Source organism: Brassica oleracea, chromosome C8 (genome assembly GCF_000695525.1).
Source record: "Brassica oleracea var. oleracea cultivar TO1000 chromosome C8, BOL, whole genome shotgun sequence".
NCBI lineage: Eukaryota > Viridiplantae > Streptophyta > Magnoliopsida > Brassicales > Brassicaceae > Brassica > Brassica oleracea.
Window position 1 is genome coordinate 8,056,649 of NC_027755.1, and position 25,989 is coordinate 8,082,637.

General features: G+C 41.9%; 3 protein-coding genes across 5 annotated transcripts; 2 read left to right on the top strand and 1 right to left on the bottom strand.

The window, feature by feature from the left end:
• The first annotated feature begins 415 nt into the window (after positions 1-415).
• Positions 416-3,255, top strand: LOC106311988 (trihelix transcription factor GTL1-like). 2 transcript variants are annotated; one of them, XM_013749353.1, is made up of 3 exons: positions 416-951; positions 1,325-2,753; positions 2,841-3,255. In XM_013749353.1, exons 1-3 carry the CDS (start codon positions 677-679, stop codon positions 2,850-2,852), a joined length of 1,716 nt encoding a protein of 571 aa, XP_013604807.1. In that variant the 5' UTR covers positions 416-676; the 3' UTR covers positions 2,853-3,255. The 2 variants fall into 2 exon arrangements, with proteins under 2 accessions (XP_013604807.1, XP_013604806.1); XM_013749352.1 differs by having other exon boundaries at positions 418-951; positions 2,837-3,255.
• A 2,543-nt stretch (positions 3,256-5,798) lies between these two features.
• LOC106308576 lies at positions 5,799-7,278 on the top strand. Its single transcript, XM_013745728.1, has 3 exons — positions 5,799-5,817; positions 6,188-6,236; positions 6,339-7,278. The coding sequence occupies exons 1-3, from the start codon at positions 5,799-5,801 to the stop codon at positions 7,276-7,278; spliced, it is 1,008 nt and encodes a 335-aa protein (XP_013601182.1).
• A 1,088-nt stretch (positions 7,279-8,366) lies between these two features.
• LOC106307720 (transmembrane protein 120 homolog) lies at positions 8,367-11,151 on the bottom strand. Of its 2 annotated transcripts, none has more exons than XM_013744754.1 (10): positions 10,867-11,151; positions 10,703-10,781; positions 10,529-10,623; positions 10,329-10,433; positions 10,183-10,262; positions 9,582-9,672; positions 9,407-9,514; positions 9,230-9,316; positions 8,930-8,998; positions 8,367-8,714 (listed from the first exon to the last, which is right to left on the bottom strand). In XM_013744754.1, the coding sequence occupies exons 1-10, from the start codon at positions 11,062-11,064 to the stop codon at positions 8,583-8,585; spliced, it is 1,044 nt and encodes a 347-aa protein (XP_013600208.1). In that variant the 5' UTR covers positions 11,065-11,151; the 3' UTR covers positions 8,367-8,582. The 2 variants fall into 2 exon arrangements, with proteins under 2 accessions (XP_013600208.1, XP_013600209.1); XM_013744755.1 differs by having other exon boundaries at positions 8,930-9,003.
• Positions 11,152-25,989: the final 14,838 nt, after the last annotated feature.

The window sequence follows — 25,989 nt, forward strand, 5'->3', positions numbered from 1 at the left end:
CAAGGTCAAAAGTCACAAAAATAGCACTTAATGTTTTATCAAAAGTCACAAACTTAGGGTTTAGAGTTAAAGGGTGGGGTTTAGGATTTAGGGTTTAGGGTTTAGGGTTTAGAGTTTAGGGTTTAGGGTTTAGATTTTAGGGTTTAGAGTTTAGGGTTTAGAAATTTGGGTTTAGAGTTGAGAAATGAGGTTTTGGGGATAAGATTTCAAATTTTGAAAAATAAAAAAAATTAAAATTTTCAAAGGATAAATTTAGAAATGTGTTATTTTGGTCATTTTAGTTTTTGAGTGCTATTTTTGTGATATAAACATAGAAATGTGCTATTTTGGAGATTTGTCCGATAAAATATGTGGACCCTTTTTCAAAATTAAAAAGAAAAGAAAAGAAAAAGAGGGTGAAGAAAAGTGGGTTTAACAATTATTTGCTGCAAAGTTAGAAGAGGCTCTCAGCTTTATTAACTTCTCTTTGCTTTCATTCTCTCTATCTTTCATCATCATCCTCGTAATCCTCATCTCTCCTTTCTAACACCTAGTTGCACTAAAAAAAGGCTGCTTCTTTCTCTTCCTCCATCGTCAATGGTTTTATGAAGAACCCGTAAGCTTAAAGAAAGAGAAAGAGAGTGGGTAGATAGAATACAAGAGTGGTGGGTTCAAAGCAAGATTGGTGAATCTAGAGATGGAGCAAGGAGGTGGTGGTGGTGGTAATGAAGTGGTGGAGGAAGCTTCACCGATCAGCTCAAGACCTCCGGCGAATATGGAAGAGCTTATGAGATTCTCAGCAGCGGCAGATGACGGTGGAGGATTTGGAGGAGGAGGAGGAAGCTCGTCTTCTTCATCGGGAAATAGATGGCCAAGAGAAGAAACACTTGCACTTCTTAGGATCCGATCTGAAATGGACTCTACTTTCCGTGACGCCACTCTCAAAGCTCCTCTTTGGGAACACGTTTCCAGGTTTCTCTCTCTCTCTCTCTCTCTCTCTCATCCATTACAATCCTTGAATTCTCAAATTTTCATCAATGGTGTTTCTTGAGATAACTAGAGATCCATTTGCATGTGTTTCCAAGGCTTTTTTTTTAATTCTGTTATTAAATATTAATATATTCGGGATCAAGCATCTTCACCATCCCCGAGAACATTAAATAACTATTTGTTTACACAGAAGTGTCTCATGAATTTCTGGGACGCTTTCGATTTTGTAAATCGCAAGATTTTTCCTTTTTTCTATAATAATTCCGATCGAACAATACCCATGAATAATCATAATTAAAAAAAAAAAAAACAGACAGAAACTGAGTTTTGATGTTTGAATGACACACACTGACAGGAAGCTGTTGGAGCTTGGTTACAAACGCAATGCTAAGAAATGCAAAGAGAAGTTTGAAAACGTTCAGAAATATCACAAACGCACCAAAGAAACGCGCGGTGGTCGCCACGAAGGTAAAACATACAAGTTCTTCTCTCAGCTCGAAGCTCTCAACACTAGTACTACTCCTGCTCCTCCCTCTTCTCTCGACGTCACTCCTCTCTCCGTCGCCAATCCAGTTCAGCAGCCTTCTTCTTCTTCTTCTCAATTCCCCGTTTTCTCTCTAACCCAAACGCCACCACCGTCCCAACCGCTTCCACCGCACACAGTCTCCTTTACTCCCAATCCATTGCCTCCTCCTCCTCCTCCTTCAGTAGATCCCCCATTTCCCGGAGGTACCTTCTCTTCTCACAGCTCATCGACGGCTTCAGGAATGGGGTCTGATGATGACGACGACATGGACGTGGATCAGGCGGGTCCCAGTAGCCACAAACGCAAACGTGAAAACCGAGGCACTGGAGGCGGCAAGATGATGGAACTATTCGAAGGTTTGGTGAGACAAGTGATGCAGAAACAAGCGGCGATGCAACGGAGCTTTCTCGAGGCGCTTGAGAAGAGAGAACAAGAACGTCTTGCTCGAGAAGAAGCTTGGAAACGCCAAGAGATGTCTCGGTTAGCTCGAGAGCACGAGATCATGGCTCAAGAACGAGCGGCTTCTGCTTCCCGTGACGCTGCAATCATCTCATTGATCCAGAAAATTACTGGCCATACCATTCAGTTACCTCATTCTTTATCATCACAACCGTCTCCGCCGCCTCCTGCCGCTAAACGTCCTTCATCACAAGCTGTCGAACCACCTCTTTCACAACCAATAATGGCGATTCCACAACAGCAAGTTCTTCCTCCGCCTCCTCCGCATCAACCACAACAACAACAACAACAAGAGATGATTATGAGCTCGGATCAATCGTTACCGTCATCATCGAGATGGCCAAAGGAGGAGATTCTTGCTCTTATAAACCTGAGGAGCGGAATGGAACCAAGGTACCAAGATAATGTCCCTAAAGGACTTTTATGGGAAGAGATATCAACTTCAATGAAGAGAATGGGATACAACAGAAACGCAAAGAGATGCAAAGAGAAATGGGAAAACATAAACAAATACTACAAAAAAGTTAAAGAAAGCAACAAGAAACGTCCTCAAGATGCTAAGACATGTCCTTATTATCACCGCCTTGATCTTCTTTACAGCAGCAAAGTACTCGGTAGTGGTGCCGGTTCTAGCACTTCTTCTCTACCTCAAGACCAAATATCAACAATACAAAAGCAGAGTCCGGTCTCTGCAATGAAGCCGTCACAAGAAGGGGATGTTTACGTCCATCAAACTCACGGCTCAGCTTCAAGTGAGGAAGAAGAACCAAGAGAGGAAACTCCACAAGGAGCGGAGAAGGTACAAACTTGGCTTATCATTTTCAAAATGTGAATTGGTTTTGTTTCTTAACAACTAAAAATCTTGATTTGTTGAAATTGAAGCCAGAAGACCTTGTGATGAGAGAGCTGATGCAACAAAAACAACAACAAGAAGAAGATTCAATGATAGGTGAGTATGAAAAGATTGAGGCGTCTCACAACTATAACATGGAAGAAGAAGAGATGGATGAAGAACTAGACGACGATGAGAAATCCGCGGCTTATGAGATTGCATTTCAGAGCCCTGCAAACAGAGGAGGTAATGGCCACTCTGAGCCACCTTTCTTGACAATGGTTCAGTAAATCAGAATCACTGTTCTTCAAATTATACCCTTGTACCAAGAAAATGTACTTATGTGTGCATAGCTTCTAAACAACACCAAAAACCTCAAAACACACACACACCTCTGACACAAGAAACTGAAAATCAAGGTCTCATCAATCTTGATTTTCCAGTGAATACAATTCTTTCTTTCACATTATTTCCCTTGTTCCTTTTCTTTCTCAGTCTCTTGTTTGTTTCTCTGTTCATTGTTTTCTTCTTCAGCACCCCCCCCATACTTTTTCTCTTCTTAAAACATTTGTTGATTGGTTAATTGGGGAATAAAAGAGTCTTTTATTCCTTGAGGAAGACTCAAGAAAAGAAACATACTGTAAATCTTTATTTCTTTATGAGGTTTTCAAGAACTTTACTTAAGTATTTCTGTTCCGAACTACTACTACTATACGAGAAAGATTGGCTTATTCATCATATTCACTTTGCTTCTGTTCATTTTTTTACTGAGAAGAGACTCGTGTTTTATGTTTTATCCTTTTTTGCGGCGCCCACAAAGACACAATCCGATAAGCCATTATTCTTTTTTTTTGTAACACCAAACTTATATTAAAGCTCAAAGAGCAAAAGCATCAAAGTTTACAACTGAACCAGAAGATCTCGGAAACACGCTCGACGGTAGAATGAAGTTAGAAAATAGTACAAAACAACTAAAGATAAAACCATCGAAGGGCGAGTCATGCTCAGCGAAATGAAGAAACCCAAAAGAAAACTCCACTTTTGTTCCCATGGCGATTGTTCGAAAGAACAATTGATAGTCGAAAACGACGTTGATACACCTATAAGCAGTTGGAATGTTGAGTGGCAAGAACTTTAGGTGAGAAGCTCTAGAACCGTAGGCAACATTGACAGTCCGAAGTCCTACCTCCAAAGAGGCGCTAAGGATGAAGTTTGATGACATAGATGTTGATATAAGTGGTTCCAAACCTCGGAATTCGACACTACCGTGTCGAGCCCAATAATTTGTAACCGAAAGAGACTTAAGCATACAGTCATCACACTCGTCTAACCCCAACATGTGTGAGCAAATAGCGGATAAGAGGTATAGTAGACTCTGTGAAGAACCGTCGATGTTTGAGACGGCGTAATGTGATGGACTCGCAGCAGTGATGTAATTAGTAATTCTGGCGAGTCCACACTCTTGCACAATAGTTCCAGCGACGAGGAGATTGGGAAAGCTACTCCGGCTTTGTGAAGAACCGTCGATGCTTGAGACGGCATAGTGTGATAGAGACGCAGCGGTGACATAGTCATGAGCAACTCTGGCGAAACAACACTCTTGCACAATAGGTCCGGCGGTCACTTGGAGACAGAGATTTAACCAATGTAGCTTAGCTCCATAGAAACCTTGGTGAGATGGGGCTGCCGCGATGTCGGGTGTATAGTAGAGACGACGCAGAGGTGAGACGATTCTCTTGACTATTATCCATAAAGGGGCATAAACTGAGATCCAACTGAGAAAAAGAACTCCGATATTACCGTATCGGGATCCATAGCTCTCGTCCAAACCTGAGCTAGGCCGCAAGTCCATAACAACACAATGAAAGCTCACATCAAGAGATCTGTTGGGATCAAGCTCAGAAACGGCGGCGGAGCTGCATAGACTGGTCGGTGAGGGTGCGGTAGTGAGACAGTGAAGCTCCGCTTCTGGTCTTTCGTTTGAATAAGACGCAAAGTGTTGCGGTGGAAGGTCATCTCGTTCGGGTTTGACACGAACCGGATGAGAAATGCTGAACCAAGGAAGCGGATGGTTAGTGGCAGTGGATAGTCTTGTAGATCCGGTGAGCTTGCACTCAGATTGAGCAGATCCCGTGGTGGTGATGGGAGGAGCAGCATTGACGGAACGGACCATCTCCATCGTGACTGGTGAAGACTGGTGAGTCTTTCTTGTGAAGCTGGCAGCGGGGCTTGAAACCTGGAAACGGCGAGCGGCGGTGTCTGAAGTAATCAGCGAGTTCAGCCACAGGAGGAAGAGCCATGCCGAGAAAAGCTCTATCAAACTGTAGCTCCGTCGAGACACCATGGAGTCACGCCAAGCAGGACGGAACAGAGACAACAGAAGAAAAAGACATAACATGAGATTGACGAAAATAGAGCTGAGATGTGACAAGAGGTCCCGACGCCGGCGAGCACGAGCTCCTCCGACGCCGGAGAGGAGTGGGAACCGAGTAACCTCGATAATCGTGCCTGGGAGAAAGCGGCTAGGGCGAACTCGTCAGAAAACTTTGACCGATAAGCCATTATTCATTTGTGCCACGATCAGTTAAATAGAGCCACTCAAAGTTTTGTTCGTTTGTTTCAACTTTCTTGTTTTTTAAAATTTATTTTCCTTATAATCAAAAGCATGTGCAGCTTTTGTACTTACAACGACAAGACTCGTCCCACTCTCATTGTTCATCTCCTGTCTTGTTTTTTGCTTTTTAATACCTTCAAAAACTGTTTTAGAATATATTACATTTACTGCAAAACTACTACTCGTCTGTAAAAGAAAAAACACAAATCACAGAAAAAATATATAAGCTGGTTATTTGAACGGAGAGAATATACAAATATGGAGTGAGACAGCATGATCAAACAAGAAAAGATTTAATAAAAAATGGAAGAACAGAGAAAAGATTCTGTATCTTTTTTTTTTTTTTTTTTTTTTTTTTTTTTTTAAGATTCTGTATCTTTTTGATAGGGAGAGTAATAATGGAGGAAATGGGTACAGGTAAGAAAGAGTATCTACCACTTTCATTGCCAACTTGCTTTCACCTCTTTGTGTCTAACACAGCTGCCCCAACGTGCAATCATTATATATAAATGTATGTATTATGTATGTATGTATCTAATTATACATATATAACAATGTAATGCTAGTGTATAAAATACCCAACGAGCCTGTCCTACCCATGTGCTTTGTTGTTTTATTAATTAATTAGACTTCATATCTTATTTTTTAATTACGTATGTTTAGGGTAATACGAAAACAACTCAACATGTGATCAACAATGTCACATGCTGATCCCACTACCATAAACTCAAAAGTTTAAGATCTGTTTTTAGGTCATGCACTCACATGTAGTTTTCTTTTTGATTAGGCTTTGCTTCTCTTTTCTTGCCTACAAACCATAACGATCTCCTTGTTCTGTAACTTTCTCTTCAGATGAAAAATCTAATTATATCTCCAACCTGTCGTCATCGGTAACTTAAGGGGTACTGAGTTGAGCATTAAAAAAAGAGAGTTTTCAGATGTCAAAAGAAAAAGAGTTCCCGCTCATCAACCAAACCGAAGGCTTCCTTCTGGCTCGCAAACAAGTTGCTCAAGCTCAAAGATGTAGTCTTCCCGCTCATCAAGCTTCGACTGGAGAATGGTACGTCGGCACGGTTCTGGTTTGATAATTGGTCGCCTTTTGAAAGCATTGCTACCTATCTCAACTTGACTGGCTCAAGACTTGGCATCCCACTATCTGCAACGGTAGCTTCTCTCTCTAGGAACGGTAACTGGCGTCTCCCACCTGCAAGATCAGAGCAACAAACCCAACTTCAGATTCACTTGACGACTGTCAATTTAACTTCAGATAAAGACTACTTCGAATGGGAAATTGATAGTAGGGTCACCACCACCTTCTCAACTGGTGATGTCTATACCTATCTTAGAGGAACAGTGAATGAGGTTGACTGGGCTACTGTGGTTTGGAACTCTTATGGGATCTCTCGTCACAACTTCCACACATGGCTAATGATTTTGGATAGGTGCCCGACGAGAGACCGCTTGCTCCGTTGGGGAATCTCAGTTTCACATCTCTGCTTGCTGTGTAACAATGCTTCTGAGAGCCGTGATCACATCTATTTCGACTGTAACTTCTCCTTCGACTTATGGGCAATAAGCGCGAGGAGATGTGGGCTCACTCCAAACCGTTCCTGGTCAGACACCATCACGCAACTGAAAAGCCTCCCAATGGACCGTTCATCGAGACCTCATAGACTTCTTGTCCTCCTAGCTTGGCAATCTACGATTTATTGGGTCTGGAATGAGAGAAACGCACGGTTGCACTCTAACACCTATCGCTCCATCGACTCTCTCTTCAAAACTATTGATCTTCAGATTAGAAACAGAACTCAGAGTTTCCGGGTGACTAACCCAAGACTGTCTTCCCAACTACTACAGTCCTGGATCCGACTTGCATGATTTAAATCAGGTCCCGATCTTCCCTCTGAAATCTCCGCCTCACCCCAACTCTTTCTGCGTCTTTTGGAAGAAGAAGACAAACTGTCGTTCGGTTTACTCCAACTTTGATTTTGGTAATACGGGCCATATATCAGTTCCAAACTATGAGTTTTTTAGTGGGTTTGTATTTTTAACTTAAGTCCAACGGGCTTGTAAACGTTTTTATTTTTCTTTGCAGTTAATTTGAAAGCCAATTTTCAAAAAAAAAAAAATCATATACATGGAGTTTCCAAGATTACGAGTTATAGTATCGTCGACGTAAAGAATACTAAAATAACAACTTAAACATACTCTTTGGTAATGAAAAATATAAAAATATCATTAATATACAATTCATGTCTCGAATATAACTTTTGGAATTTGGTTTGGGTATTTCGGATTATGTGTTTTCAATTTTCACGATAAGAAGTGTAAACCCATTCCAGTATTTCTAAATCTTTATCGTTTTCGGTTTAGATTTTTTGGATTGAAGTCGGATTTGGGTGCACATTCAGTAGTTTTTGAATCGATTCAGATTTTTATAAGAAAACTAATTATATATTTGAAATTATCTAAAAACTAAAAGAAACTTAATATACTTGAGTAACTCTATGATCAAATACCAAAATTAAATATGAAATCTATTTGAGTTACTTATTTTGATTTTCAATGCTCATTTGAGATACTAGGACATGGTCTTAGATTTTTGCCCCAGCCTCTCACTTCGTTTGTTGTTCGTTCTGTTTCGTCGCGAAGAAACCCGATGGGCCCGACTTTCCCGAATGTCGTTCACAACCAAGTTTTTGAGTATTTTCAAATATCTTGGTCGGGTTCGTTTATATTATCTGATACCCAAATTATCACTTACAAGATTCATTTGAATATTTTTGTAGATCAAATCGGTTAGATTTAAATTATCGAATCAAACTCAGTTCGGATATCAAGTTCTATTATAAACGTCCATTGTGAAACTTAACCAGGAACCTACCGTTTTCAAACAAGTGTAAAGTTCAAAACAGAAACACAAAGATACATCTTTCAGCTACCATCTTTGGAGAATGTGATAATTAGAAACCCAACAAATGTTATGTTAAAGTTATACAAAACTCAATCCAATCCATCAACTATCAATTCCCACTTCCATTTACACAAAGAAAGGGCTTTTTTCAGAACCTTAGGTCACGTGTGCGCCAAGTATACAAAAATTTATCAAGTAAAATAAATAATGGGGAGAAAGCTCCAAAGTTGGGCACTATGAAGCTGTAGTTAAATATAAGTTTGATAGTTTAATCGAGCTCTGCTCTGCTTTTACTTCGCTTCATCTTAGCCTTGAACCTTGACTTCACCATCAACGTTTCTACCGTGTTTATGAAATTTCCAATTGCCATCACAACCAGAAGTATTCCACAAATCAATACCTGTCAAAGGATTCACATTGTCATCAGAAAACCATTGTGATAAAACACTTCCACGGGTATTTCTAAGATTATGTACTTGATTGGAACTGAGAAACAAACCCAGTTCAATATTTTAAATTATTGACATTCAACTATTCTAATGTTTTCTTTGTCACGCTGGTTCTTGACCAGTGGGGATAATGCACAAAAGCTGCCAAAAGAGAGAGTCTAAATACCTGCCATTCGCCGACTACCCCAGTTAGTGCTGTCCTGAGCAACTGCAGTCCAACATATGCTTCAAAGCCCTAAGCTTGCCAAAGTATAGCACATATACATTACAAACAATACCATAAACGACCTTACAGATCTAGTATTTATCTGAGGTTTCTTTTGGAGTGTCTTGAGTGAGAAAAGGTCTTCCATTGTTTAGACCATGGAAGCCATGAATACGAATAGTAGCTAGAAGCATCTAATCACACAAGCTTTTGCATAATCTTCTCTGAAATTTATTGCGGTAAGATAAGTAAAATTGTTACCTGTAGAGTGAACAAAATAGGACACAACAGCAATAATTGCCCGTCTACTCCAGCCGTTTCTCCCCATACAACGTCCATCCTCTTAGCCTGAAAGTGACCAACAATGACTTTTATACAGCAATTTCATAGCTATGGATATGATTTCGACCAGAGAAAAAATGTAAATAGTTATGGTACCTTTCCTAGTGCAATGCGAGTGTATAATCTTTGGCGCTGATATCTGTTTTGCAGAAGCATCGCAACACCTTGCATCATAGCCCACTGGAGGAAAAGACGGACTCCTTTCTGAAAGGCATTTAGATTTAGAATGGTCCATAACATTTGACTCTGCATATATGAAAATGACCACTACCTGCTTCTGAACGCAATTTGGTTGACCTCTGATCTCCCATGTGAGACTGACAAGGGCCATAGCCATGGCACAGTAATGATGATAAAGCCACCTGCAAGCACATCAGCCCAGAGGTATAAAAGTCATCTCCAACCCACGAGGGGATATGTTGATAAGATCATCAGAGTCGCACGCGATAAATTCACTTCATATCAATTTCTACTTGACAACAAGAATAAGCTACCTCTTCAATCACACAACAATAACCATTCCATTTCTCTATCTAATACTCGACACTTGACACTATAAAGGAAAATCAAACAGCTTGAACCTGCTTCATTTAGCAATGTGGTCAATCAATATAGCAAGGGTGGCAAAACATTAACCAGTGACCAGTAATTCAATGAGTTGCTTGCACAGTAAAGCTTATACTCTTAAAGTTAATAGTAACTTTTCATGGGCAGCCATAAGGGAAAAAGCGGATAGACAAACACGGAGAGTCAGCAACATACAAAATCAAACAAATGGAAGACCACCAAAATGAAAAATGAACCTAAGATAAAATTGAAAGTTGGAACGCTGACATAGCAAACACAAGTATGAAGGGATGGGATTAGAGTACCAAGAACGGATATCGCTCCCATTGGCTCTCAAAATGTTCTCTCGCATAGCCAAACCAGCATAAAGGAACAGAAGCCAAGCCTGATAAAAGAAAAGGGAGTTCATAACAGTATAAAAGCAACTCAAAAGCAACGGTAGAATGAATACCTGGTAGAGCTGAACAGGGAATGCAGGCAGACATCCCTCCCATACATAAGATCTTAGGGTCAAAAGTATTGCAGGGAAAACAAGGAAAAGAAGAGCTGTTCTATCCTGTTTCAACAGAAAGATCTCAGATTACTTGACAGATAAAAAATTCTACACTGAAGAAATAATAATATCAATGGGGGGGGGGAGGAAATACTAACTCTGTAGCTATTGTATTCTTCTTTGACTTTAAGCTGTATATCTTTCCTCGAGGCTCGAACATTGACTGGCCCTAAGAACATCCTCACAAAGCGTCCTGCGTTAAATCATCGTACTCAATACACAACGATGGGTAAAAATCAAAACTTAATCAGGGATTGGATTCAATAAGAAACCTTGAGGTTTGGAGGGGAGAAAAGAGGAAGTGTCTCCATCTGCAAGCATGCACCTAGCCCGTTGCAGATCCTCCTCTAGCTGCAGCGAAAGATGGAATCTTTATTTATAAGATTCCAAAAACGAGAGAGAGAGAGAGAGAGAGAGAGAGAGATCAAAAGAATGCCTTTTCGAGAAGCTTGGGATCATGATGTTTGTCGGAGAGAAGGATGGAGTGTAGGCGGGTGATTGAAGCGTCAACGAGGGAGGATCTCTTGCGGAGGGAGAGCTCTTCGTGGGAAGAAGAAGAGACGAAGGAGGTCGCAGAGTCGTGAAGCTCCTTAACCTGCTCCACGATCCGTCTCACTTCTTCTTCAACCTCCATGGCGTCGATTCCGAAGCACACGAAGACAAAATAAAGGAAGGAATGAGATAGAGAAGAAGAAGAAGGAGGTTGGGGTTTGTTTCGGTGTTTCTTAAATTAAATCCACAGAAGGTGTTTAATCGTCTAAGTAGATTTTGACGTCCTTACAAATGTTATATTTTTTGTTTTACATTTTTGTTAAAATTTAATTTTTATAATTATGTTTTTATTCGTATATATGTTTTTTTGTATAATATTTATTTTAAATAATTAATAAAAAATTTAATAATTATTTTAAAATAGTTAAACCACATTTATATCAATAAATTTTTAATAGTACTGATTCCCATCAAATCGCACGCTTCTTTCAATTTCCTCTTTCTAAACTTTGATTACTAAGAAAATAATAATAAATTAGATTAAAACCTGCGCCTTGCGCGGAATCAACATTATATATAAAAATTATTTTATGTATTAAATATTTTTACATATTATAATATAATAAATATATATTAAATAATTAAAAATCAGTAACTATTAAATATATAATTAAATTGGTGCGAACATATAAATTAATTTTATCAATCCAAAAAATATTTTTTTTAATATTTGATAGGATATGTTATTAAATTTAAATGATATTAACATAGATAATATATTTTAGTATATTTTTAATATTAATGTCTATTAAATGATGATTTCTACTCTTATAGTTTTTTTGATCATTTGTATATTTTATAGAAAAAAAATTTAATTACTGATAACAAAATTTTCATTGTGCGATTAATAGTTTTAGTAATTTATAATTTTTTAAAAAAATAAGTTGTCAATGATCGTTCAAAACTTTTATCAAAAAAATTGTTCAAAGTAAATTTTTAAACTAAAATATTGTATTTTATATGTTGTCAGTGATCGTTCAAAATTTTTATTAAAAGAATTGTTTAAAGTAAAATTTTAAACTAAAATATTGTATTTTATATTGTTTATAGTTTAATTTTAAAAAATATATATTAATCTTAATAATTAATTAAATTAGACTTTTTACTTATTTAATTTTTTTAATCATTTGTATTTTGTCATAACAAAAATTTTAAACCATGGATCATAAAATTTGAATGTGAGACTCTTAACAGTTTTAGTAATTTATAGCCGCTTGTAAAAATTCAAAATATAACATATATATAAAAATCTAAATTTTTATTATTGTTTTATTAATTTATAGCCGTTTGTAAAAATTCAAAATATAACATATACATAAAAATCTAAATTTTTATTATATGGTTATTGTGGTTGTTTAATTTATTTAATAGTTTAAAATTAAACAAATATGATAGAAGATACATTGATGACAAAAACAAAAAAAAATGATAGAAGATACATTATTTTTTATCAAATCTTTATTATTCAAAATCATTAATTGCTATATATACTTTAGCCACATTAGGCAATTCCGTAAATTTTATTTAAGGAAATAATAAAGTACATTAATGATGAATTTATTGGTAGTTTAATAAAAAATTTATTATATAATTAGATGGACCAACATATTTCTCTAATGATTCTAAAAATCATTCTAGTGATGACATTTGGTTACAAAAAGAAGTTGTAATGCTTCTCAAATAATATATAGAGGATAAAACCATGCTATTACTATTTCATGTCGGCATGACGATGGCATCGTATCTTATCTTAGAGAATGCATAGATTTTCAATTTTCAGTTAATGGTTATGTGTGTATCGATCAAAGATATTAAAAGCGAACATCCACTTGTTGACACACAAAGAAAAAGAAGCGAACATCCAATTTATACATTTATTAGAATATCTAAACCAATCTAAACTTTGATATGATGATACAATCTCATGCACGCTCTTCGAAGACTAGCTATTTATTGTTCTTATCAACCTCCACTACCACTTGGAGAAAGCTCCCATGCTTATGCAGGATAACTCTTTTATGTCCCATAACACCCACGCATAGAGATAGCAATTTGCTAACCTGGGCTGCAGACTTGGCACGTAAAAGATTTCTCTGGGGTGGATTTGAGCCGGCATTTTGTAGGCTCGAAAAGAAGGGGACCTCGCGAGTAAGTGTCCCGCAGTATTAGGCTTTCGGTGGGATGGACTTCACTTGGACCTACGGTATAAGTAAAGGACTTCACTTGGACCCGCAGGATAATGATGCCAACCTGTTTTATCAAACTTATATTGTAGATGCATCCATTGATTGGCAACATGACCTTGAGCTTTCGCAATTATTACATCGTTTAGGAAAATGTTTTCTTAAATATCAATTTATTCATATTTTTCAAAATTAACCTAAAAATCTATGGTAATAATGTAACATCCATTTTCACATTAAAGAGGAGAATTAGATCATAGTTAGTGAATGACCTAGAGAAACGAGGCACACTTATCAAGGTAGCCGCTATCGACCCCAATTCATGATGGTTCTTTTGGACTCCATCATCGTCAATTTGCCTCCTATTTAAGCAGGTCGTCTCCTCTTTCTTGGAACTCCAAGTGCCCCTGAAGAACCGTTACTCACTTTCTGCCAGATCTTTGTCTTACCAGCGAGATCCCCTCTCCCTAATCTCGATTCCTCATGGTTGATGAGTTCTTGATGACCACAACTCCTTTCTCTGGGGTAGCGCCACCAGATCTATCAAGTGTGCTAGCATCTTCTGCTTATCGTCATGTTCTGACTTTTCACCAAATCTCCTCCATTCTATGGAGCCTCCCGATCCGAGATCCGGCATATCAACCCTTCCCTACCCAATTCGTATCTTCTTCTCCAAATTTGCTACTGGTCTCCCATCCCCTTGGTATGCTGGATTTCGTCTCTACTGTGTTTATGTTTCTCTCCGATAAATATTTGTTGAGCAAACCTAGTGTATGTCACACTGCTTATGCGGTATGTTTCCTGATCATTAGCTCTGGCGACCCTGCTAGTGGAGTTCTGAAGCCACTTTGCCATCCAATCGTAACACTCACAGTTTCCTCCCTTCATCCTGACGATCTCAAATATGCCGGTGATGTCAACAACATAAGTAGGCCAAAAAGTTAATATAGTGGGCTTTGCCATTAGTTCTGCCCACAAATTTGTAGGCCAACAAATTTCAGATCAATAATGTTCAATCTTGGCGTCAGTTTTGGCTTTGCCATTAGTTCTACATCATTATTGGTGTTTCTGGCGCACTTGGCACAATTTTTTTGACGTTGGATATGCTAATTTTAGCAACTTTCTCTTATTGGGAGAAATCATTACACACAACCCTTTAAACTTGTCCTTGTTGGATAAATTTAGTCAAATTTCCTTTCGCTAGACGCAAGAGGTATGCTTCTCCACTTCCTCTTTTTCAAAAGAGAAATATTCCACCAAAATTCCTCTTTGAAAGAGGTGATATCTTTCATTATTCAGTCTAAATTATTTGTTTCTTAACTGCTTGTTATCTTAGGTGTAGGTCCACTTGGGGTCAGTAGATGCAATGATTCTCATCCAGGTGAGAATCGAAGTTGTAGATGGTGTTGTGACATCATAGGTTATAGTGATCTGTTATTTGAAAAACTTGAAGTGTGGTTTAAGTATTTTATAGATTAGATCGCAGTTGACAACTTTAAAAATCTTGCATGGAATTTTATCAAATTTCCATATGTTTGCGGCTCTATCCTTGTTTTTAGTTAACTTATTTGTCTGGGATTTAGTCTTTATGCTTACACATCTTGTTTTGTACGATTTTCTACTGTTCATGTAGTTGTTTAAATATATTATTGAAGATTTTGTGTACAAAAAGGTTACTGAATAACCATAAAATGAGTAAAATTAAAGTAATAAGTTAGTGGGATAGACCAAGATACTGATAGATGAGTTGGATCAATGTAGATTTTGTGGGAACCGAAATTCGCACTGACGATTTCCGTTGATTTAGGAAAGTTAGGAAAACCCTAATTTCCCAGAGGTCCCGGATATCTGCTAAACCACACGCCAAGTAATCAGAACACTAAATACACAGATGAAATAAAATATGAGAATCGAAAAAGAAAGCAAAGGATGTCTTATTCCGAATCTGCGTATGAGCGTTACAACAAGGTAAGAGCCTTGACTGCAAGATCCACCGGCGAGTTTCCTAGTTCTAACAACGTAAGACTGCAAAACCCTAGTTGAATCGCAGCTCGATAACAAAAACAGAAAGTTGTATATTGCTCTAAGTGCTAAGTTTTACTCTGAATAGAAAAATTGGGTCCCTCTGCATCTTCGACCTTGACATCCTTATATACTCCTGTAGAGGCGGTTTGCTATTTCCCTTTCTGTCCTCGGTCGAGTTTATCGTTTCGCGGAAATATATCATTTTTCTTCGATCTTTGTGTTTATCTTTGGAAACTTCACATTTATCCTCCGAACTTGACATTTATCTTCCACTGGGTAACAAAAGATAAACTGTCGTAATGATTTGGGCTTGATTTCGCATAAAATCGTAGGTGGGCTCTTAGCTGCGTTCTGGGCCCTTTCAGGCTGTTTTCCCACTTAGGCGTTTTTACGATTTTATAAAAAGAGCGCTTTCGAAACGACGTCGATTCTGAAGAACATTCAAATTCCTCGTATAATGTAGGCAATTCGAGGTGTTCAGCTAACCATTGCCGTTTTATACGATCAATCCGAATGTTATTCGAGAGAACGAGTTCTTGCGGTTTTTAAATCGTAAAGTTCTAATGGTGACTCCGATTGAGATGAAACAAGAGCAGGCTCAATCTAATCCCGAAGGGGAGAGTTACGAGGATAGGATGAAGGCAGGCTGATTGATCCAACTCGCTGAACAGGGGAGTTAGACTGCACGTTCGGTCCAACTCGCCGACGGGCGAGTTGGACGGCTTGCTCGATCCAACTCGCCCGTTCGGCGAGTTGGACTGATCCAACTCGCCGAACGGGCGAGTTGGTCGGTGCATCCGGTCTAACTCCCCCCTTTGGCGAGTTGGACGATGGGTGTTTTGCTGTTCGGGATCTGTTGTTCGAGGCCTTGAGTAACCTTTCTCGAAGACTTATCGTGTGAATCCTTTTCGGAATTGTTACGAACTTGATTTTAGGTTTTCACACTTCTCTATTATTTTGAATTTTATCCTTCTTTTACAAAGAAGACATTTCACAGGAAGTTTCTGACTTTGATTTCGTCGTAACCGATTTTGGCCCCAACAGTTAGCCCTCCAGCTCGTTAGAACCATGGTGTTCTTGCGAGCGGTTTAGACATGCCGAGTAAGTTAGGCGAAATCCAATGTCTGAAAATCCAAAGATGAATAGTGAATTTTCTTGCCTATAAGCATGTGGAGTATGTTTTCTAATTCTTTACTTGCTTACTTCCACATATTCTCTCTCAGGATAGAGAAATATCATTTCCTCTCCTTTTTCCCTTTGATAAAAAAGAAAGAATTTCTATTTTTATAATGAAATCAAGGAGAAAGACTTCCAACAAATCTGTCGCGATCGTTTTTTCCCACGGCTTTAGCTCGTAACACGACAATGTTGTGTCAAAGGTGGAGTTTGTGGAACACTCGGTAGATCTTGTGGAGGCCAATGCATATTGGGCGGCTATGGGCAACGTAAAGCTCCCGACACCCGGGATATGGCATCCTGCCTCGTTTCGTGCCAACCTCGGGGAGGATTGTCCGAGCAGGAGCTGTCTGAATGGGCTTGCCGCCATTCGGAGTTTCTGCGGAGTTCCAGAGTCAGTAGAATTTCGTCTCCCAGTATCTTGAGAAGTCGGCGAGTTCCCGCCAGATGGTTACTTCACGTATTTCAAAGCGTACCTAATGCAATGCCACTTATAGTTTCCTCTCCAAGAAGCCATTGTGCGGCTCTTTAGTTGCTTTGGGCTAGCGATCTGTCAGATCAGTCCGCCTGGTTTGCAGCACGTTGTTGGGATTCTGGTGCTGAGTTTCAAACGGGGATTAACCCTCGATGTTAATCATCTTGAAGGCATGTGACGCCTGTGGGAAGTTCAGCCACAGTTCGACTGAGTCCTCGAAACCACATGGCGATTATAGCGGCGTTCGTGTCGAACTATCATGATTGAAAGAAGTTTTTCTTCTTCGTCCGAATCGACATGCATCTGTGGAGGAGAGCTGCATTCCTATCCTTAGGACCAGATGGGGTCGGAAATGTATTTTCGATTGGTTACACGTTAGTTTCAGTTTTGACGATATTGAATTTCACGCATTTGTTTTTTGATTTGCAGTGACTAATCCTTTTTCCCCAACTCCGGATGGCTTGTGCACCGTTAGAGATTTACTCCACAGCGGTCCATCATATTGGGCTTCGTTCACTCCGAAACAGGTTCGTCATGCTGTCGCTCTCCACCGTTCTCGATTCCAGCCGGGCTTGCCGGTTGAAAAAGGAGAAGAATCGAGCTGGAGGGGTTCGTTCTGTACAAAGCTCCAGCGTCGATGTGCCCGATGATGACGCGGCCAATGGGGAATGCTTTCCCGAAGACATCCTTGGAGATTATCTTAACAGTGGTGAATCCACGTCGATGTGCCCGATTTCTCCTTCTCCTTTTTCTTTCGCGATAGGGGGAAGATCTCCCGGGTTTTTCCGTGTTGGCGCGGGAGTGATTTCTTCGGAACTTTTCCCACACGGTTTTCCCTGCACGTTGTCGGACCGGTCCGAAGGAGTCGCGAAATCGAGTCTTCTTCCACGGATTCGGGTTGTTCCGTGCAGAAAAACGACCATGGTTATTGCTGTTAGGTTTTTGACCTGTTTAGCGAGAACACTCATGACCTTGTCCCGTTCTGCTGACTTCTTCTCAAAAGTCGAGAACATCTTTTGGACCTCCTCGAACGCTGCGGTGTTGAGATCTTCAGCTGACATGTTTGACTGAGCGTTGGTGGCTGAGAGTTAGATTGATCCGTACCCCCCCCCCCCCCCCCCCTCCTTCTAGTGCGAAACTGTGGGAACCAAAATTCGCACTGTCGATTTTCGTTGATTTAGGAAAGTTAGGAAAATCCTAATTTCTCAGAGGTCCCGAATATCTGCTAAACCACACGCCAAGCAATCAGAACATGAAATACACAAACGAAATAAAATATGAGAATCAAAAAAGAAAGCAAAGGATGTCATTTTCCGAATCTGCGTATGAGCGTTACAACAAGGTAAGAGCCTTGGCTGCATGAGCTGCTGGCGAGTTTCCTAATTTTAATAACCTAAGACTGCAAAAACCTAGTTGAGTCGCAGCTCGATAACAAAAACGGAAAGTTGCCTATTACTCTAAGTGCTAAGTTTTGCTATGAGTAGAAAATTGTGTCCCTCTGCATCTTTGACCTTGACATGCTTATATACTCCTCTAGAGGCGATTTTCTCTTTCCCTTTCTGCCCTCGGTCAAGTTTATCGCTTTGCAGAAATATTCCATTTTACTTCGATCTTTGTGTTTATCTTTGGAAACTTCACATTTATCCTCCGAACTTGACATTTATCTTCCCCTGGGTAACAAAAGATAAACCGTCGTAATGATTTGGGCTTGATTTCACATAAAATCGTAAGTGGGCTCTTAGCCGCGTTTTGGACCCGTTCGGGCCGTTTTCCGACTTAGGCGTTTTTACGATTTTATAAAAAGAGCGCTTTCGAAACGAAGTCGATTCCAAAAAACATTCAAATTCCTCGTATAGCGTTGGCAATTTGAGTTGTTCAGCTAACCGTTGCCATTTTATACGATCAATCCTAATGTTATTCGAGAGAACGAGTTCTTGCGGTTTTTAAATCGTAAAGTTCCAACGGTGACTCCGATCGAGATGAAACAAGAGCAGGCTCGATCTAATCCCAAAGGGGGGGGGAGAGCTACGAGGACGGGACGTAGGCAGGCTGATTTCCATCTCTCCGAAAGGGCAAGTTGGACGGCGTTGTCGGTCCAACTCGCCCGTTCGGTGAGTTGGACGGCTTGCTCGATCCAACTCGCCCGTTCGGCGAGCTGGTCAGTGCATTCGGTCCAACTCGCCCCTTCGACGAGTTGGACAATGGGTGTTTCGCTGTTTGGGATCCGTTGTCCGAGGCCTTGAGTAACCTTTCTCGAAGACTTATCGTGTGAATCCTTTTCAGAATTGTTGCGAACTTGATTTTAGGTTTTCACACTTCTCTACTCTTTTGAATTTTATCCTTCTTTTACAAAGAAGACATTTCACGGGAAGTTTCTGAGTTTGATTTTGTCGTAACCGATTTTGACCCCAAAAGAATTCAACAGAAATCTGAATAGTAATTTTTTTTACTAATCGATACATCGATAAATAATCGTGATCTCTATTTTATCATGTAACAAATAGTTAACAGTTTAGTTTAATGTTAAATTGATAAAACTATCAATATTTCATTAGCAAATTAATTTTCTAGAGTATATTTTTGATGTAAAACGAAAAATACAATAAATTTGAAAATAAATTATACTGGATAATAATTTGATTTTCATGATGCTTTTTTCTTTCATGTAATTGTAATAGTAGGTCTTCCAAAAGTTCTGTTTGTTTTTTTGTTGAACAACTAGTGTGTAAGAAAAAAATTATGTTCCTATGTGTATTCAAAATCTTAAATAAAAGATGTGGAAAAAATGTACTCTCACATGGTTTTTGTTTTGGTCAACATGAATATGTATATTAAAATCAGAAATTCAGAATGTAGAGATATGAAAGCCTCGCATGACATTCAACTACAAGGCAAAAAATTCTTGAACATCAGATATTTACATAGGTCGGAACACCAACAACTAAAGACCAAGCCCAAGAGAATGGTCATATACCAAAAACCCTAATCGCAAAGACCACCAACGACTAAATATCAAAACCAAGAAAATGGTTGTATACCAAAACCCATACTAAAAACAACCAAATCCAACAACAGAATCACAAAGATTACATATAATCAAAAATCACAATCGTTAACTAGAAAGAGGCCATATATTTCTCATCGACAAACGGTTCGTGCAGCCAAAGGTGACCAGCTGCAACATAAGATTGCTATAAGATTGCATGAAAGTCTCACTGTTGGAGAAAAATACTTAGATATTGAGTTCCTCCAGACCCCAGACACGACACCGGCCTCTGGGTCCCCGCTACGAGACGCCCCGGGTCTCCGCTAGAAAGTATTCCGGGTCCGGTCCCAGGGACCACCCCCTTCCTCCGGGAAAAAAGAAAACTTCTGATAAGGAGAACCTTCCATATTTTTGAATATGGAAGAGTTTAAGCTACTCAAAACGACTAAGGCCGACCTAAAAACAACTACATAAGGGGAGCCTAAACCCTAGAGCAGGGGATCGACACTTCAAGACTTAGAGATTAAGGATAGGCGGCTAGAGCCAGGGTTCTTACTCAATACATTGTAGTTCCAGCTTATTCTATCTAATAAAAAATCTCTTCAAGTCTATTTCTCTCAAAATCTATATGAATACCAGCTTTGTCCATCGTTCCGTAGTACTCACAAAGATCCTACACAAAAATCCCCTAACAGTTTGGCGCTAGAAGGAGGGGAGTAATCTAAACTGCGTGATAATGACGGGGGATGAGCAGAACGAGCTACCCAAAGCTACTCCAAGAGAAGCAGAGCTCCAAAGGCAACTCGACGGTATACAAAGCCAAGTAACCGAGCTAAACAGAGCACAAATAGAAGTTGCGAAGAATCCCGAGCTCTCCTTAGAAGTCCAGAGCTTGAAGGAGAAGCTCGACGAACACTCCAAGCAACTAGAGCAGAGCACCGAAAATCTCAGCCAGCTCGAATCAGAGAATCTAAACCTCCAAGACGACAACCAAGCCCTCAATACGGCAAGTAACAAAAAGCATCGATTCCGGGCTCTGATCCGACGCATGCCGACTCTGGAGACACCTAAACAGGCATGACTCTCCCGCCTACGACGTCGGAAGGAGACGCAGCAACGCACAAAAGGCTAAGGGTGCTCAGACCTATGACGTAGAAGACATTGAATCTGAGCCGGAACCCGATAAGGAAGCACTCGAGGGAGCAGCAAAGACGGAGTTTCCCATGGTAGCTTACCTGGAGCAGATGTTCTCCAAGAGGCTCGACGCCATGCAGTCCATGGTTGAAAGGCTCCCAGGGGTAGCTCCCCCCATCCGGAAGAGCAACCCCGATTCCTACGCCGATACTCCTTTCCCGGATGAGATCACCCTGATCGAGATGCCCAGGAAGTTCTCCTTTCCCAACATAAAGGCGTATGACGGCACCAGCGGTCTGGACGATCATGTAGCCCAATACAGACAAACGATGCTCGCTATAGCACTCCCAAAGGAGTCGCGTGAAGCTACCATGTGCAAAGGATTCGGCTCAATCCTGACCGGACCCGCTCTGCAATGGTACATCAACCTACCCTCTAGGTCCATAGCCTCCTTCGCTATCCTCAGCGACAAGTTCGTGGAACAATTCGCCAGCAGCAGAGACTTGGAGAAAACCTCTGATGGTCAATACGAAATCCTCCAGCATCGGGCGGAACCCCTGCGAAGCTACATAGCCCACTTCAATCAAAGGAAGGTGGCCATTCCCGAAGGCAGCATCCCCACTGCCATCTCTGCCTTTAAGAGAGGCTTACTCCCCGACGGGGACCTCTATAAGGAGCTGACCAAGTACCAGTGCAAGACCATGGAAGACGTCCTGTCCCGAGCCTGGGCACAGATAAAATGTGAAGAAGATGTCGCCAGTCGCGCTAAGGCGCAGCTAAAGCAAGACCCCAAGGCGGTCAGACCAGACCGAACCGATTGAGACGAGAAACCCTCTTCAAGACCAGCCAGGGATTCCGGGAACAGAAACCGGAGCAGATACCAGAACTGGCCGATCGAGAAGGCAGAAGGGATGACAATGTCCACATGGCCAGACATTTCTCACCTCTCCGTCTCAAGGCCGGAGCTGATCAATGTTCTGAGGCAGATGGGCCAACAAGACAAGTGGCCTCAGAAGATGAAAGCGCCCGATTCTTTCCAGAACCCTGGTCTCTGGTGCGACTTCCACCGTAACCACGGTTACAAAACGGAGGACTGCATCGCAGTAAAGATCGAGGTCAACGAATTGCTTAAGAAATGACACCTCAAGGAGTTCCTTTCCGAAAAGGCCAATAGCCATCTAAGCAAGGAGACAACGGGAAAGCCCACTGAACCTGCTCCCGTCTCGCCACCTCGATAGGACCGAGTGATCCATGTCATATCTGGCGGTTTGGAAATCAGTAGTATAAGCCACGCAGCCGTGAAGAAAAGCACTTGGAACGCCAAGCACGGCCTAGAGACAGCCAAGCCGAAACGCCTACTCCTGGGTATGGACGAAATAAGCTTCACGGCCAAGGAACATGAAAGAATTCTCACTCCACATCACGACGCCCTGGTCATATCACTCACTGTAGCGAATTGCCTGGTGCAAAGGATACTGGTAGATAATGGAAGCTCCGGCAACATCATCTTCCAGGCCGCATACAAGGATCTGGGGCTGGAGGAAAGCGCTCTAACTCAGAGGATAACCCCACTCATAAGATTTAGCGGAGAAGTCAAGCAGACCGTCGGGGAGGTGACCCTCCCGGTATACGCTGAAGGATCAACATGTCAACCAAGTTCCTTGTCGTTAATTGTGATTTATCCTACAACATGATCCTGGGACGGCCCTGGATTCACGGCATGGGAGCCGTCCCTTCGACTCTTCACCAGATGGTGAAATTCCCTACACCCTGGGGCATAAGAAGAATCAGAGGGGATCAAGAGTATTCCCGCTCCTGCTACCAGACTACTTTGAAGGGAAAGACCAAGGTCTTATAGCAATTACAGAGCAAATCTCGGGCTCATAACACCGAGGAACCGGAGGTCAAAGAAATGATGACGTGCTATTGATCGAAGGGGGCCAGACCCAACATCTCAAGGTAGGCTCCAAGCTGACCGAAGAATTAAAGAGGAGGTTAATAGACTTCCTTCGGTCTAACTCTGACTGCTTCGCTTGGTCCCATGCAGACATGCCCAGGATCGATCCGGAGATCATCATGCACAAGCTGCAGGTGGATCCCCTACATCAACCCGGCAGACAAAAGAGGAGGAAGTTTGCCCCCGAAAGGGATGTAATCATCAACGACGAAGTTAAAAGCCTGCTCGGCGCGAAGTTCATTCACGAGGTACAGTACCCAGAATGGCTAGCCAACGTGATCGTAGTCAAAAAGAAGAACGGGAAGTGGAGAGTCTGCATAGACTTCATAGACCTCAACAAGTCCTGCCCAAAGGAACCCTTTCCTCTCCCTCACATCGACAAGCTGGTCGATGCCACACCTGGGCATCAGCTGATGAGTTTCATGGACGTGTTCTCCCGCGATAATAAAATACTCATGCATCCGGAAGACCAGGAGAAGACATCCTTCCTGACATCCAGAGGGATCTATTGCTACAAAGTTGTGCCCTTTGGCCTAAAGAACGCGAGATCAACCTACTAACGACCGGCGAACATGATGTTTGCGGACCAGATAGGGTGAACCATGGAGGTCTACATCGACGACATGCTGGTCAAATCCCTAGAGGCTGAAGACCACATATCTCACCTGCAGCAAGCCTTCTCCACTCTTTGGAAGTACATCATGAAGCTCAACCCAGCTAAGTGCTCATTTGGGGTTAGTTCCGGCAAGTTCCTCGGGTACATTGTAACCCACCGGAGCATTGAAGCCAACCCGGAGAAAATTAGGGCCATTCATTCAATCCCTTCCCCGAAGAACGTCACAGAAGTCCGAAAGCTAACGGGAAGAATGGCAGCCCTGCTAAGCTAAAGGCATATCTCACCACTCCTCCTCTCATATCCAAGCCACTGCTCGGTGAGGTCCTGCTGCTATATCTAGCAGTCTCGGAGCACGCCGTAAGCACCGTCCTAGTACGCAAGGAAAAAAGCAAGCATATACTAATCTACTACGTAAGTAAGGCTCTCCTGGATGCAGAAACCCGCTACAGCCATCTAGAGAAGCTGGCCTTAGCCCTGATAGTCGCTGCCCGCAAGTTGCGGCTCTACTTTCAGGCCCACCCAATCGTGGTCGTCACCTCCTTCCCCATAAAATTGGTCCTCCACAAGCCTGAAGTCTCTAGACGCCTAGCGAAATGGGCTGTGGAACTAGGGGAATACGATGTGATTTTTTTACTACCCATAACTATAAAGTCACAGGTCCTGGCAGATTTGTGTCCGACTTCTCCCCTACCTTGCTCCCAGCTCTGGAGCAAGAAGTGCTCCTACGAAGCGAAACAAAGAAAGAGGGAGAATGGGTCCTGCATGTCGATGGATCCAACAACATCAGAGGAGCCGGGGTAGGAATAGTGCTTACCTCGCCGACAGGGAACACGGCCTCAAGGGCCTCAATTCGCAACTTCAAAGTGACCAACAACGAAAGCGAGTACAAGGCCGAAATTGCAGAGCTAACACTCGCCCATCAAATGGGGGCAGAAAACATCCAGGTCTTCGGTGACTCCCAGCGGATAATCAACCAAGTGCAGGGAGAGTACCAAGCAAAGGACGATAGCATGATCCAGTATCTGGCGGTCGCCCATCGACTCATCAAGAAATTCAAGAGTTACAAGCTCACTCAAATCCCCAGGGAGCAGAACTCGCAAGCCGATGCCCTGGCTAATCTAGGGTCTGCCCTCGAAACGAACAGCCAGATGAGCATACCCTTGCTTGTGCTTCAACAGCCAGCCACCCTGGAAGAACCCAAATCCGAAGAGGTCTCTGCTATCAAAGAGGGCGAAACCTGGATGACCCCCCTAGTCCGGTACCTAGAGAATGACGTTCTCCCGGAAGATCGCAAGGAGGCCAGAAAAATTAAGAAGCAAGCCGCAAGATATTATATCTTCAAGGAGAAGCTATACCGGAGATCCTTCTCAGGCCTGTACTTGAGATGTGTTACACCTCGAGAAGCCGCTAGAATCCTTGTAGAACTACATGAACGAGATTGTGGATCCCACTCTAGCGGCAGGAGCCTGGTGCTCTGGGGCAGAAGGGCAGGCTACTATTGGCCCACGATGGCCGCAGACGCCAACCGGCAAGCCAAACACTGCGACCAGCGTCAGAGGCACGCTCCAGATTCTAAGCTCCCTCCAGAAAACCTGAAGTCCACAAGCTCACTGTGGACTTTCAGAAAGTGGGGCACAGACATAGTGGGGAAATTCCCTATGGCGCCGGGCAGAAGGTCTTCCTTCTGGTAGTCACTGAGTACTTCTTCAAATGGGTCGAAGCAGAAGCACTCAGCCGGATAACAGACCTCCAGATTCGCAAATTCCTGTGCACAAACGTAATCACTCGCTTCGAGGTCCCCCATGAGATCGTCACCGACAATGGACCCCAGTTCACGAGCCACAACTTCAAGGAGTTCTGCAAGGACCGGGGCATAAAGCTTACCTTCACCACACCCCAACAACCCCAGTCTAACGGACAAGCCGAATCCACGAACAAGACCGTAGTCAACATGCTTAAAAAGCGACTGGAGGGTTCTCACGAGAAGTGGGCTGAAGAACTGCACAGAGTTCTCTGTGCCTACAGGACCACTCCCAAGACAGCGACGCATGAAACTCTTTACTCGCTAGTCTACGGCTCTGAGGTAATAATACCCACGGAGATGCATGTGAGAACAACAGTCTCAGGCTCTACCTCTCGAGAAGAGAATGATGAGCTGATGACGCTGAGCCTCGACCTACTCGACGAAAAGAGAGAGGCCGCTCAGCTAAGAAACTGGTCCTACCAGCAAGACGTAGCCAGGACATACAACAAGAAAGTCAGACCCAGGACCTTCCAGCAAGGGGATTGGGTTCTACGACGAGCAGAAAAAACGACAGGGAAGCTCACCCCCGGATGGGAAGGACCCTATAAGGTAATCGGGGTGCGGAGAGTAGGATCCCACATGCTACAAGATGGCAAAGGTAAAATACACACTACAAGAAAACAGCGGTATTCTGACGGACATTCCGACGGA